The 15,548-nt window shown below is 41.0% G+C and overlaps 1 protein-coding gene across 6 annotated transcripts in view; it reads left to right on the forward strand.

Annotated features, from left to right (window-relative positions):
* The first annotated feature begins 2,804 nt into the window (after positions 1 to 2,804).
* The window catches only part of dclk2a (doublecortin-like kinase 2a), a 43,785-nt gene continuing 31,041 nt past the window's right edge, over positions 2,805 to 15,548 (forward strand). For 2 of the 6 annotated variants that reach the window (XM_026171375.1, XM_026171378.1), the window contains exons 1-2: positions 2,806 to 3,847; positions 7,705 to 8,042. In XM_026171375.1, coding sequence (XP_026027160.1) covers positions 3,442 to 3,847; positions 7,705 to 8,042 — 744 coding nt within the window. In that variant the 5' untranslated portion in view covers positions 2,806 to 3,441. Of the gene's footprint in view, positions 3,848 to 7,704; positions 8,043 to 15,548 lie in introns of all 6 variants that reach the window. The other 4 variants (XM_026171372.1, XM_026171374.1, XM_026171373.1 and 1 more) reach the window with 3 other exon arrangements.

Raw genomic sequence — 15,548 nt, forward strand, 5'->3', positions numbered from 1 at the left:
TGCTGCTTTTACACACGCACTCACATAAGCTCAGCGATTCTCTGCGCGATCAACCTCTCACATGTTTAAGCTGCGGGAGATTTCACTTGTCATGTTTGCATAGTAAGCTAACGATTAATAAGACGATGTCAGAGGAATTGGTGCACAAATTATCATCACTCACAGATCAGTGCTGTCGCTCTCTATACACAGTTCACACGATTGCAAAGTGAAAGCAAAAAAACAAGCGCAAATTCAATATGTCACATATTGACAGTGGCTCACCGATGCCAATGACATAATTACCCAGCTACATTTCCGAAAGAATGCAAAAGCATTGACATATATTTTTCCTACAATAGCCCGACGGGCAGGGAAGAGATAGATTTTGGTAGCTCGACTGAAAAAATCGCTAGCTCCGGGACGTCGGGCTAGCGATATTGCAAGCCCTGTATCTGATTGAGGAATCACTCATCTTTGGAAAAGAGAGTTTATTACAGAGAAATGGCTCTTTCCAAAATAAAAGCTATAATATCCGCTTCTTCTGGGCTATATTCTCAGCAGCATAAGGAGAATCATGTGCTAACAGCTGTCTAAATAACTCGGCTAAAGTTAGTAGCATGCTTGCTTTTTTTTGTCTGCTTCCACTTGTCTTTGCACTAGGATGATGTCGGCGTAAATGTGCAGTCATATTCGTTGTGTTCCCACTAGTGCTTTCAGGTTAATCTCGTTGAAATGACCTTAACGCCACAACACAGCAAATCTCCGTTAACGAGCTACCGCCGATCGCTCCGTGCATGGGGCTAGACGGCCAACACGTTAACGAGCTAACTGCGCTAACACACTAGTTCCCACCCATGTAATTGAGCATTGCATGGCACATTCAACATACTGTTTTACTTTAGTCCATGACTCGCTTACCTTCAGGGTCATACGTCACATGAAAACCAAAATAATTCCAAACGCCAGATCTGAATGAGAGTGGGGGAGGTCCATGTTAAAAGGAGAGCTTAACTTCTGTCTTGCTAGCTTGCCCTGCGCTCTTCCTTCTGACTATGCTGTCCGTGTTGAGCGCTCAGTGGATCTGGCTCGACAGTGCAGCCTAGGCGGAGTAGTCGAACACAGATTCACTGAGCGCTCAACACAGACAGCATCGTCAGAAGGAAAATTGATAAAATAAATTACAAATGTTGTATTGTTCGATACATATGCATACCGAACCGAAAGCACTGTATCGAACGGTTCAATATCGATACGAATATCGTTGCACCCCTAATATATATATATATATATATATATATATATATATTGTTTGTTTGTTTTTTGTTTTTTGTTTTTTTCCCTAAAGCAACATGACACATGTTTGAGTTGACTCATTTAGCAAATCTTCCTCTGTGAAACAGCTGCATTCAATCCACAAACTTCTCTTTGATATCCTCTTTTTTACATTCTGTAAATGTTAAAATGGCCAAATTCAACAAATGTTTGAATAAGAAGAATTCATTTTACATCATAGGGCTTTTCTCTGCTGTGGTTGGTAGAAGTTTCTAGTCTAATGTAGACTTAGAAGACTTTATTAGTCACACATTTGTCATACCAGGTTAGATCACCCTTTGCCCTCAGAACTGCCTTAATCCTTTTTAATGTAGATTCACCAAGGTGCTGGAAACATTCTTGTGCCAAGAAAACAGGGGTAGGGTTAGCGCCCCCCACCCCCACCCCAAAAAAAACAAAAAAACAAAACAAGGTAGGATAGATCCATGTGCTTATGTTACTCACACCAAATTCTAACCCTACCATCCAAATGTCACAAAAAGAAATAGACACTCATCGTATCACATTTTTCAAATCTTTGAATCTTTGAATGTTTTTTTTGTTTTGTTTTTTTATGTAGAGAATAATCTCACAACTTACAGAAACACCATTACAATACTAATGCCACACACAAAGTAGCTAAAGCAGGGCTGGGTGGAATCAGTGCTATTGTGCATTAACCAACAAGCTAAGTTTAGTGCCAAAAAGTGATTTGTGATATTTCTGTGTGTGTGTGTTTTTTTTTTATCTGCTTCTACTGGTCAACAGGATTTAAGAAGGGATTATATATACATTTATAATGAAGAAATTACCAGTTTTGCATTATTGCAGCTACTTTATAACCAATCCAGTCCTTTTTGGTCACTTAAAATATCTTTACAGAAGTATAATATTATGTTTCTTGCTATTTCTGCTCATGGCCAGATCTATCTTGAAAAAGACATTTTTTTTATACCAGATAAAAAAGCTGTGTAAAAGTCACTTTACAAAAAACAAACAAACAAACAAACAAACAAAAAACAACTGGTAGGAGCATCTACCTTGTGATAGTAATGTTCTTTGTGGCTCAATATCATATAATTCATGAAAGATCACTTTTTGGCACAACCGTATGCCATAACGACACAGCTCATGAGCGCTCCCTGTAAATGGTTTAATCGCTGTTATGTATCTAAGATAAAGCTTAGAAACCCCAAGTTTCTTCTTGAAAAAGAAAGAAAGAAAGAAATTATATTATATTATATTATATTATGCTATTGATTTCAGCCTTTAATAAAGTGTGTCAAACACATAATGAGCGAGAATGAGCAAATGTTAATTAATGGTATCATCTGATATATATGCTGCAATTTAAATACACAAGGTTGATATATGTCTTTGGGGTTAATTGTAAATTAAAGGTAATATATAAAATACATAACTGGCGATATGTTTTTGGTAGCTGTGCTGTACTGATCTCAGGCCAGCTAAGAATGTACTTTCTCGCTCTCCGGGGGAGGGCGTGTATCATTCTTACGGTTCCTCAGTCTGAGGTCATCTGGCCGGAATGTAAAACCTCAACTTCATTGTTCGGGTCTTGAATGCATGAACGGAACAATAGACAGCATTAGGACCCGGAGATGCGGAAGGCGTCCTCCTCCTCCGTCTCATTATCCATTGATTTGACAGCCTGCGCCGACGACCAGTTAGAGGAAAGGATGCGAGGAGGAGGCGGCTTCAGTGCGGCGTGCCGAACTTTTCTAACATTTCGTGGCTGTTTGTGAGATAACAGAGATCCACTACGATGTCTGTCAAGCACAGCTGCCGGTTTTTTGACACATTTTCAACCGGATATCTCATCTCGAGCTGACGTCTGGATTATTACTCCTGCTGTGTTTTGTTGACGGTTGATGAATCAGTTTAACGGATCGATCTGATAAGATTCAGCGGACTGAGAGGTCACATCCTGACTTTCTCTTTTTTCCCCTCTCATTTTGAAACTGTTGGTGCTGCTTAAGGTAGGCATAGCAGGCTTAAAGTGGAGACTGGAGACGCACACGTGTAGGCTGCCTTCTTCATTTGGCTCATCGATCCCTCATCTCTTTCTCTCTCTCTGTATAAAAGTTGGTTTCCTGTTTGGAGCAGCGTTCAGATAAAGTGAGAGACGACATGTCGCTAAGCAGAAGTATTGAATTTGAACACTTTGAGGAACGAGACAAGCCTCACCGGCCACCGAGGACCAATTCGGGCTCCGGGTCTCAATGTGGTTCTAGAGGTAACGGGCTGGTGCCAAGCCCCGCGCACAGTGCGCATTGTAGTTTCTACCGCACACGCACTCTCCAGTCCCTCACCTCCGAGAAAAAGGCCAGGAAGGTGCGCTTTTATCGCAATGGTGACAAGTATTTCAAAGGTTTGGTGTACGCCGTGTCTAACGACCGATTCAGATCCCTGGATGCCCTGCTCATGGAGCTCACACGGTCCCTGTCAGACAACGTCAACCTTCCGCAAGGAGTCCGGACGTTGTACACGCTGGATGGGGGCAGGAAGATCACCAGCCTGGATGAGTTAGTAGAGGGTAAGATCGATGATGGATGAAGCCTTCAACAATCACTTTGCGTGACCGCAAATGATGACAGGAGCTCAGTACTTGAGATTAGATCAACGGTGGCCTAATGTGCATCGACTCAGACATGCTGTTTATCGTTTAAAAGCTACTTTTTTTTTTGTCTTGAATATTGATTAAGTTGCCTGAAAACTTACAAAGCAAATTATATTTAGAGAGTTGGCTCCTTGCCCTGCTTTTACAACATAATTGGGAAAGTTCTGACTCTGTTCCAAATATCTGCTGCACTTAAACCCATTGGATGCAGTGCAGCGATATAGATTATCGCTGTATATGCACTGACGTAACCGCCCTAACATGTTTGACCCAGTGCCATACATGCACTCAAGCATACAGACCCCTCCTCAGTAATGCTCTGTTCTGCAAAATGTGCATCGCTGCCCACTGATCTCAGCTGGACTCAAGCTCCCAGCTAACGCCTACTTTATTTGTGAGCTTTTGTGGGCGTGAAAGTGCCCTGTGTTTCACTAAATACACCCCTGCCTGGAAATGAATGAATGGATAAGTGAGTAAGTGAGTGAACGTATGTATTTTGTTGGCTTCACTGGCATTTAAAATCTTTTGCAGTTGATTGAGCTCAGCCTTGGGGCTTGTAGGATAAAATTGCCCTCCCCCATCCCCTGTCTGTCCATTTTTTTCATAAGATAAACGTGAATACTACTACAAAAAGTGGTAACAACTGTTCCTGTAATCCTTCTATATGGAGAACTGTACTCATCTTGTCAAAGAGCCCCTAGACAAATTTGGTCACTCACTGCAGAAACGAATAGAATATACTCTCCTACCTACTCCTTCTTCCCTGTGCTGTTTACTCTGCAGGGAGAGTGGCCTCTCAGTAATAAGTTAATCTTCATGTTCACTGTCTGCACTGTGACCTGACTGCAGTCCTCTATTACTGCTCCTCACACTCACTTAGGATCCACTGACCTCTTACTGAAGTTATTAATCCTATTTTCATCTCACATCTTCCTAAATTTCAGTCTGTGCTGCACTCATTTGCTTTACTCTGTCCCTCCAGAGACTGGGGAAGATTTAGGCCAGTGCCTGATCTAAATTCTGTAGCAACAGTAGTTTAACAAACTGCACCAAGGTTGTTTTGGTGCACTGACTTCACCCCTCAGTGCTACTTCAGTAGCTCACATAACCAGTGATTTTATTTCAATGGGCAGTTCATCCAAAATGACTGTTCTGGTGGTGTATGCAGAAGAATTTTGGTATTAGGACAAGTGTTTGAATGTACGAGTGCCCACATAGTGGGGAAAATAAAGCAGGTCCTTTTGTGTTGTTTTTGCTGTAGTCAACCTTGTTATTACGGTTAAATAACCCCAAAATGAATACTTAAAGAATACTTCGTTCCATTTGGCCTCCATTGATTTGATTGTATTGCTTTTCTGTCTTTTTTTTTTCCTAATCTCACCAAATAGGGCCTATTATTCCAATAGGAACAAATATTCCATTTATGATTTGGTTTGAAGAGACAGGCCCTTTAAGGTGGGAATTTCAGGATATGATAATGCCCTGGGTCAATGGTAAGCATGTTTGTTGACTGCTTAATTTCTCCTTGAGCCGCTCAGATTGCAGGTGGGCCATATTGTCGATTTTTACACACCCATCTAATGGACAAAGAGAGCAAACATTACTGCACAGCTCAGCAGTCTGCATCCATTGATTGAGGCTTGCTGGGGCTCTTTTGTGTGAAAACCCAATCAGGCGCCATTCACATGTGCACCTCGTATGACTAGATGGGATTACAGAGCCAACCAGTCGACTCGAACTGCTGTGCTTGTGGAAAACAACCGCTATAGCCAATCCTGAAATGGGTTTAGAAGGAGCTTTGCAGGTTACAGTGGGTCTCCGTAGCATGCTGACAAAGGGAATTCTAGTCGGGGCAATAACAAGTTTGGGCACCAGAGGGTCTTTATTTGAACCTCATGGGGAAATTAAACCTTTTAATGGTCGGTGTTCAAATTGGCTTGTGATACTAAAGCATTTGAGCCTTAGGGAAAATATTTTGTATTTTACAGCAGAGAGAAATGGCTGAAAGAGTTTTAAATCATGACTTAGAAACAGTTCTTTACTGATAATACACACCTCTCATGACAGACGTGTGCTACATGTTTCTGTAAAATGTGACAATATGAACCCTTTAGGATGATAGAAACAATGTAAATGTAAAATGTAAAAACTCAAATTGACAGTTGAAATTCAAGTGTGAAGTAAAGGCCACAGTCTGATAAGGTTAAAGAAAGTTGATCTTTCTTTGTAACATTGTGAGTATAAATCGGAGAACCATGACCTCATACTTTTTGCAGTTATTATATCACTTTATTTCTTTGTGACAGCAACTCTGTTATCACAGTAATAACAGTGGCTGTTTATTGACGTCATGCTGGACTGGTGTCACCTCGTAAAAGTTGCTGGGCTGGTTAAACAGTCCGTCAGGCCTGTCCTCATCTGTTGTTCACACGAGGACAGCAGCCAGCGGCGGGTGGCTGGGGCTCCGATCACATCCCCGTGGGACGTCGGGGAATAGACCTGTCACCGCGCACCGTCTGAGGGCATGTCAGCGTTCTGTCATTTCCCTGCAGATGAACGGCAGCCTCGGTTATATATTTTGTTTCGGTGCTCAACCACAGCTCAGTCCCCTCCAGCTGTGGCCTAGCCTTTTAATTAGCCTTTGGTTAATTGCAGGCTTAATAAAACCTGGTATCCTGGGACGCGGTGTCTCAGTTGGCCTTTTTACGCTGAAGTTCAATTTGCTTGTTCTGACACAAATCCAGTAACCAAAATGTCAGTGTTGGGATTGATTTCTTATCAGCAGATGAACTGGTGAGAAAAATATGCTGAACATATCCTACAAATAAAAGTTTTCCTTTAAGTTTTGAACAAATACGTTTTTGTGGTATGTAAAGGATTACTCTTCCTGCTACTTAACTGGGATTCCCTGGACAGAGCCAGCCACTGTGGTTCTTATATTCATACACAGATGCAGCCATGAGTAATAATCTATTTCTCGGTTTCTTAGTATGTACATGCTGATTCCTAGTAACCCTGTAATTATCTAGTTTCCTAGAACAAGATTTCTTTCAAATAAAGCCGAATATCTCTCGTGAAGTTGAGCATGCAGTAAGTTGCTTCTGAGAGAGGCTTTGGTACTTGCAGACACTATTTGTCACTTTCCAGCTCTTACTCATATTTGGAACAGACCGGCAGCAGGGAAGCACAAATCCAGCACTTTCAAAACAATCTCCAGACATTCTTGATGTGGTTTTTGTTCACCCACCAAGCTCCCGTACTTATCACGACTTTCTTGTTAAGGAGAAACAGTTGCGTGCTGGGTGTTTAAACTGGAATGCTGGCTGATAAAGCAAAACGCTTTGCTTTGGAGGAAGGCCAATAAAGCAGCCCTGCAGCTGGAAGGGAGAGAGAAGAACAGCGTCACACTGTCAGTTCCTTGTTATTCACCATATGGGAGCAGTGTTTAGTAAGGCATGCTATGGTCGATGTTGTGCAACGTATGTGTCCTTTAGTGTGCAATTAATAGCAAAATAACCTCAGCCATTCTCTTTGGTAAATGTACACACAGATGTTTTTTTCCTTAAAGGTATGTGTTGATCCTAGCAAGAGCTTGCCACAGTTTCCTTATAATCCCAGAGTGATGCAGTAATGTTAATGTCAGGGTAATGATGAGGCCATCTCACCTGTTGCAGGACTTCCTCCCACTGATGACTTGAGTTCTTTACGTGGCTATTTGAGCTTTATGCGCCAGTGTTTAGCTTCTCTTTACAGCACCTCATTTCTTCCTGCAGGAGAGAGTTACGTGTGCGCCTCCAATGAACCCTTCCGACGTGTCGACTACACCAAGAACGTGAACCCCAACTGGTCAGTGGGCAGCAAGACCAGCACATCGCGCTCCCTCCCGTCTCTCTTCCCGCTGAAGAGTGAGCTGCAGAGGGAATCTAAGGACTTCATCAAACCCAAGTTAGTCACAGTCATCCGCAGCGGCGTCAAGCCCCGCAAGGCCGTTCGGATACTGCTCAATAAGAAAACTGCACACTCCTTCGAGCAGGTGCTCACCGACATCACAGACGCTATCAAGTTGGACTCTGGCGCAGTGAGGAGACTGTACACACTGGAAGGCAAGCAGGTAGGTCTGATGAATATCTATTTAACTTGCGCTACATCATGTTAAACTGCCTTTAACTGTGTGGACACCAGCTCCAGTAATTACTACACAAACTATGACCTGTTCTTGTTTTAGTTTGTGTGGTGATTTTATTTGCTACAGTTGCATAACTTAACAGCCAGAGCTAGTTAAACATATTGTTTTCAATGAGATGAAACTGGCTAATGTGCTTACGGGAACCAGATGGAGCAAAGCTGAGCTTATCTCTAAAAACCGCCGCGATTTATAGGTTTCAGCTGTGTCAGCAGTCCAGATAATTAAAGTCAGTTTAATCACCCATACATAATTCTACGCCCATATATTATTTCAACAAAGCAGTAATGGATACACTTTGGCTTTAAGGCCTTGTGCCATATCCATCAGTATGGTATCCCCACCTTGTGCTCTGGTTGTACCACATGAGACTATTTATGCTATAATGCTATCCATCTGGGGCACATGTTGAAATTCTGGTGTTCAGACATGAGGTGAGCTACAACACATGGTGGCCCCCGTGTAAAATATTTACGCTGACATCTCATCTGACCATGAACAAACTGTCATTCTCACAGAAAATATAAAAAGTACTAAATATAAAAAGTATTTGCAAGTTAACGGGGTAAGATAACGAGGTAACAAATGAGGCAATGCTAGGCAGAGGAGTATGATAAGAGTATTACACAGTGAATTTACCAATAATGAGAATATTGCACAGAGTTTCTGATCATTTGAAATATTGTACATGGCTGTGATTATTACACAGATTATTCATTGTTGTTATGATGCTGGACAAGAAGTTGTTCCCGAGTCTGTTCTTGTGATGTTTGTATTTTGTGATGCATGTTGGAAGAGTTCGTGTGAAATGTGCTCAGAGAACTAAGTCAAAGTATGTTTGTCACATGTAAGATGTTACATACATTTATAGAACACTCATCTTGTTGCATGATTCAGTGGATTTCAGGGTTGAAGTTAAGACAGAGAACCAGTCTTTGTACCTGACAATTTTCAGAGGAATGTGTTTGCTTGTAGTCTTTGTTAAGCCAGTTGACACTGACCTATGAAGCGCTATGATGTTGTTTGAAGAAGGACAGTGAGTATCTTCAGCATCTGTAAAGCACAGTGGAGAGACTCCGTCATGGTTTGGGGTTGCATTTCAGCTAGGGGTGTTGGAGAAAGGTACCATCAGATTTTGATCCACCATGCAGTACCATCTGGAAAGTGTTTAATTGGCAAGAGCTTCGTTTTTTAGTATCACAATGATTCCAAACAATCTGGCCGTCCAGTAAAAGCTTACGTGGATAGAAAAACACACAATGGAACACCAACAGTCATGGATCAGCCTCCTTCAGCCTGGAGCTCAACATTAATAAAGAACTGTGGGATCGTATTGATACAGAATAAAAGGCAGCTAACATCCAAAGACGAGCTTTGAATGTCCTTCAAGAAGCCTGGAGAACTATTCCTAAAAATTAAAGGATAGCTTGCTAAAAAAGTTCAGGGTGTGTTGCAGAATAAAGGTGTTCACACCAAATGTTGACTTTCAAGTTACTCACAATTGTACAAATTCTGTTTTTGCTATATATACTGTATTTCTCTTGTACTTACTGCACTTTTCCCCCATTTTCCTAGCAAAATTAAAAAAAAATTAGGAGGATAAAGATTTTTGTGAAATCCTGTATTTGGCCTATACTGGAATAGATTGATGCACATTTTAATCTAACAAATAATGTATCAACTCATGGTTTCATAAAATTAGTTTACTGGAATTAAGCATTTAGAAAGTGAAACCTTAATTACTGTAACTACTGAACTGATAGAGCTCTAGGAGTTTTGCATTTTTAGTGAAGCTAAACTGCATTTTATTTATTTTTAACGATCAGCTCCACTCACACAGGGATGTTGATTACAGAATTATGTCAAAGACTACAAAAATGTCAGCATGCTTTGTCCATTTTAGTACAAAATCACTAAATGAATTTCTTTGGTAACAGTTTAAGTTAAATTGAGCTTTAAAAGTGTTGGTGAGTGGGGAAAAAGAAAAATTTAACTGGGACTGAAAGTGTGACAACCAAACCAGCTGATGTTTGTTTTCTGTGAGCTGATGGGAATCTTTCTGGGCTGGACAGTCTGGACAAATTGACTCATGAGAATTGTGATCCTTATCACCTTTGACAGAGCAAGCAAAGCATCCTTTCTGTTAGGCCAGCACTGCACAGAAACACTGACTCGACAAGATTATATAATAGCATCCAGAACATTGCTGTATTTATTTACATTATTTTAGACTGAAGCCTCGCCTACCAAGCGAAAGCTCCCCAGTTTGACTCAGAGAGGAGCCACGTATCCCTTTGGGGTTGCATCAGGAAGGGGCATAAAAATCTTCCAAATCAGACATGCAGAGCTCCCTGTAGCGGATGCTCTCCAACTTAAATTCGAAGTTTCCCTCTTTAACAATGAAAAGTTTTTACAGGGATTTTTTTAAAAAAAGGGAAAAAAGCTTCTTCATATTTGAAAACTACTTTAAAGAATTCGGTTAGCAGACTTCCCACCTAACACAGATTCCATATGTGTGACATAAAGCCTTGATATGTCTACTTCCATCCCTTGAGAGATTCCAAGTAGACCAGCCATGCAAACCAGCTGTTTATTCCAGGCTTTTTAAGCTCCAGATCAGGAGAAGCAGATATGGAGCTTTATGGAGCTTCATTTGTGCACTTTAGAACTCATGATCAGTGTTGAGAGCTAATGCTTTCACCAATCATTTGAAATCACAAGAGGTGGGCAGAGTGTTCAAATGATTGCTCTACCCCAAACCATGCTGATACAGTTTGCCAGAATGAGGCACTGTGTTAAAGTCCACAATGTCTGTGTAAATGTAACTTGTGGTGGAAGTGGGTGAAACTGAAATTGCCGATGTCAGTGTTGTGGGAATGGCCCGTGTGTTCAGTGGTGCTTTAAACTGAACCGTAATGTCCCAATCTATATTTATTCTAAAGGAAAACATCAAAAACAGCACCCGCAAACACTGTCTGTACCAGCAAAACCTTTACTGGGTGGACAGAGATGATGATGGCGCTGTCACAGCTTGCACAGACTATACTTACTCAAAGGTGTTTTCAAGCCTGACATTTTAGTCATGCCCACAAGTGCACTGAATATGTCATGTGGTCAAAAGTAAAAATAACAATATAATTTAGCGTTGCTCTCACTCCGAGGGGAAAAAACCAAACGACACGTCAGTCGAATATATTATTTTATCAAACTGAAGATCAGTCGCAGCCCAACATTCACGGCAGTGATTCTAATAAATCACCGATTGGCTGACTGACTAGAAAAATCTTGTTTCCCCTTTAGGTTTTTATGTTTTTCAACCATAAATAAATCATTTGTAATAGTGACTCACAACATGTACTCTGTAAGTGTTTTGAGGTTATCCATTACAGATGACACATTACACAATTTATGTTGACAAGTGTGTCGTTTAGCTTCCTTAGATATTCACCGCAGGCGTCTTAATGATCACATTGCACCAGCCTGTGGATGCAGTAGTCTTTTTATTTAGCTTCCTTTAACAGATGGTTTCTGCTCTTTGGTGGAGTATAAATCCATCCATCTGGCAAGCGCTATATATAGACGAGTTAGGTCTTTTATTAAAAGTAATGTTGGTCAATTCAAAGTATTAAAACCTCCAAAGTTTGTGAGGTGCAAATATGCTATTTAGCTAATAAAATGTGGTGTTTCAGTCCCATTTATTAGTGGAAACACTGGAAATGTGTTTGTGCTGGAGCATTTGATTCTGTTTTAAAGTCATTGTTTCTTTAGTCTCTTTAAGGTTTTTCCATTGCTGTTCATTTTACTGCTGGTCTTAGTTCAGTTTTCTGACACACTGACTGTATGCAGTGAGTTGATTGCTCTAACCAGAATATTATCCAGATCATGTTGGTAATACTTGCTAGTTGGGTTTTCATAGTATTTCTCCTGGTCCTTGTGATTTCTTAGTTAACAGCTTTTATGATGATTTTCTGATAATGCCTACATCTCTCCTGGTTTGTGTACCACACAGCCTTTAAAGATTTGAATCGTCCTTGATCTGAGACTTTACAGTGGCCATTTCTTTTACACTATCTATCTATTGAAAGCCACATATCTAAAACTTCATCAGTAGAAGCTGTATTTGATTACTCTAAAGATGCATTCCAAAATGCCCAGTCCCATAAGTGTGATGGACGGATTAAAGAGTTATATTATTTTAATGCAGTCCAATTCAAGAGCATTGTAAGATACAGGCTTCTCGTGAATCCACAGTAGAAGGGTCACGGCTCTCACACAGAAACAGAAACTGAACAGTAGAACTCCCATAAAAGTTGGATTTACTGCAGCACCGTTTTAGGTTCAGTTCAGTTTAATTCAGTTTTATTTATATAGCATCAAATCCCTCGAGGCGCTTTATATCGTAAGGGAAAAACCCTACAATAATATGCGGTTGCCTAATAAACTGGCAACTGAATGTATATTAGTAGTTCATGTGAATATCTTTCTAGTCTGAACCCCATAGCCTCTATAAAAAGCACTTCTAAGGCTCCTTCCTCAGTCACTCACACACCCATAAACACACGCAAACACTCCGAATGCCTTCCAGCAGCAGCCGACCATCTGCTCCTCCAAAATCAAATCGGGGGTACCAGCCACCCGGTCTGCAGACTCCCACCCGCTGATGGACTCACACTCGCACAGAGCCCCCGCCCTGGCCACAACCGAATGATTAGACCTACAAGCTGGAAGGAAGGGTTACAGTGCAGCTGTCAGGTGTGTTTGAGGGCGTTTGTGTTCACGGATGTTTTTTCGTGAGTAAGGGGCCTTTCACAAAATGTCTCTGTCCACTCTCCCTCCTCGAGTCAAAGCTCCTCTTCAGACTGAATGTTAATTGTAGATCATGGTTATCAGGGCCAACAGAATCAGCTGCTGCTTTTGAAAGAAAACCCTGTTTTACATCTCAAAGCTGACCGGGCAGGCAGAAAATAAGATTTTCCTATTTTAATTGTCTAAACTGTCGAATCGATGCATTCATTAATTTTGGGCACAGTCCTGCAGTCCCTGAGTTTGCTTTTGTTGCGTGTAAATCATAGAGAACGTATTCAAGGGAGTTGTAGAAGAAGTAGCAAAGACAAATAAAAGTCCCTGTGACAAAATGAATGAATTGTAAACTAGAGCCTGATGCTGGACATCTTTGGGCTGATACACATTTTTAGGACTCAAACGTTGATAGATTCAGTATTCTTCATGTTCCTGAAGTATATATTGCATGTTTTGTGAGCTGTATTAAAAAGGAAAACACGATGGAGCGGTTAAATAAAGTGAAAGTTTTGTGCTTTTTGTTATTTATATGCATATATATGCCAATCATGGTTGCTCATATTATAGCCAAAGATTGAAATATAAAACAGAATTAGAAGCACAGGGCTTCGACTGTTCAAAATACTTTTCTTTCAACAGTCTCTACTACCTCTGGAGCTATGTGATGCAAGAAAGGACTGAGACGTGGTCATCTCAGGCACGCAGATCTTTAACTTTCCTGCCATGTTTTAACAAATTCGGCAGCAGCTTACTGCAAAGATGCCACTCAGCTCCACACCATCTGCTCAACTGGGATGCATACTTTGCTACATATCCTGCAGACAGAGTTTTTAAATAGCAGTAGTAGCCAAATTACTCCAAACCCCAAAGTTTTCATATCAGGACTAAGGACAAACACTATGCTGGGAGCCAACAGGAATGATTTAATTAATAGGCACTCTGCTGTCTCATGTGACGCTGGTTGCTAGTTTCTTTGTAATTTAACGGTAAAGGCAGAGAAGAAGACGACTGAATCGAAAGGCAAACGTGACCTGACCTGATCGCAGGCAGCAGACACAGCTGACCTGCACACAGAGAGCCGGTCACCTTTATGAGCTACACACAGAGAGCCAATCATGGGATGAAGTAAGTGTAAATATTAGCATTGCCAAAAACTAATACAGACCTCTTGTTGTACAGAGTTATGCTTACAGGCAGAAACTATTAAGGTAACTTCAGTCTGTTGCTGAGAAAGAGCTCAGAAAGGTAAGAAAAAGGGCTCATTATGCTGAGATGGTGTTAACCGCTGGCTGTCTTGGCTATACCCATTTCAAATGCTAAACTGTGAATAGTTAATGGAGCACAGAATGCTGTCTGATGTTATCGGCGCTATTGTGATTTTGAAAATCTAGGTCCAGTCCAGAGTTTCCCTGCCTTTCCCCGATGTAGCCTTAAACCCTTTGTGATCCTGACACATGATAAGTGAGGAAAGGCTGCCAGGGTGTGGTACAGCTATTAAAGCATTAGTGATCAATAGGTGAGAAATCCAATTTTTCCACAGGGGGAAAAAATCTTCTTTTGTTGTGAGCGAACAATCGATTACATTTTCTCTGTCATTTGCAAAGTTTCAGGGCAGATTCGGTGCCAGATTAGATTTTTTAAAAACAGAGGAGTGTGAAGTCACGACCATCTATTTTTAAAAGGTCTTAGTTCTTAAATTTGTTCAACATATTCTGAGATTTTCTTGACCACGCAAAATTCATTCTGTTATATCCAAACTATAATGTTCAAGCTGTATCTCTAAATGGCTAAGCAGATGGGCGACGGCAGCAGAAGACCACACTAGGTGCCATTCTTGTCAGCTAAGAAAGGGAAATTGAGGCTACAGTTCACACAGGTTAACCAAAACCTTGAGCCCCTTAATACCAGCCGAGCGTTATTTAAACACCACAGCCTACCTGAGTGTTGTTGCTGACCATGTCCATCCCTTTATGGCCACATGGCTGCTTCCAGCAGGGTAACGCACCATGTCACAAAGGTCAAATCATCTCAAACTGGTTTATTGAACATGACAGTGTTTCAATCCAATAACGCACATTTGGGTTGTGGTTGAACAGGAGACTCACATTATGGATGTCCAGCTGATAAACCTGCAGAATTGGTCTGATGCTTCTTAACATGGTACCAGCAAAGTGTACCTAATAAAGTGATCAGTGAGTGTATATCATTGAAATAGCCGTTGTGCTCTTGGTCTTACTGAAAGCAATATGTATGAAATTTTAATGAACAGTAATAAAAATAGCAATTTTATTTATATAGCACGTTTCATTGCATGTTGGCTCACGGTGCTTAACAAAGAAGACAAAATCAGATCAGCAGTGCCTAATGAGTGCAAGCCTGGGTGACTAAAGAGGTTCTGAGTCTGATTTTGAATACACACGCAGTTGATCTCAGATCAGCAGGCAGCTTGTTCCAGACCACAAAGACCACTTGGATCTGATTCTGGGTTAACAGTTAAAAGATTTGAACCTGATGACCTGTGAGGTCTGTCTGGGATATAGACGATGAGCAGGTTTGTCAACTAACAAAAAGGACTTTTTGTTTTGTACCTGGAGTCAATGATGTGATTTCAATCAGTGGAAAGATAACTGGAAT

The sequence above is a fragment of the Astatotilapia calliptera genome, chromosome 6 (genome assembly GCF_900246225.1).
Source record: "Astatotilapia calliptera chromosome 6, fAstCal1.2, whole genome shotgun sequence".
Lineage (NCBI taxonomy): Eukaryota > Metazoa > Chordata > Actinopteri > Cichliformes > Cichlidae > Astatotilapia > Astatotilapia calliptera.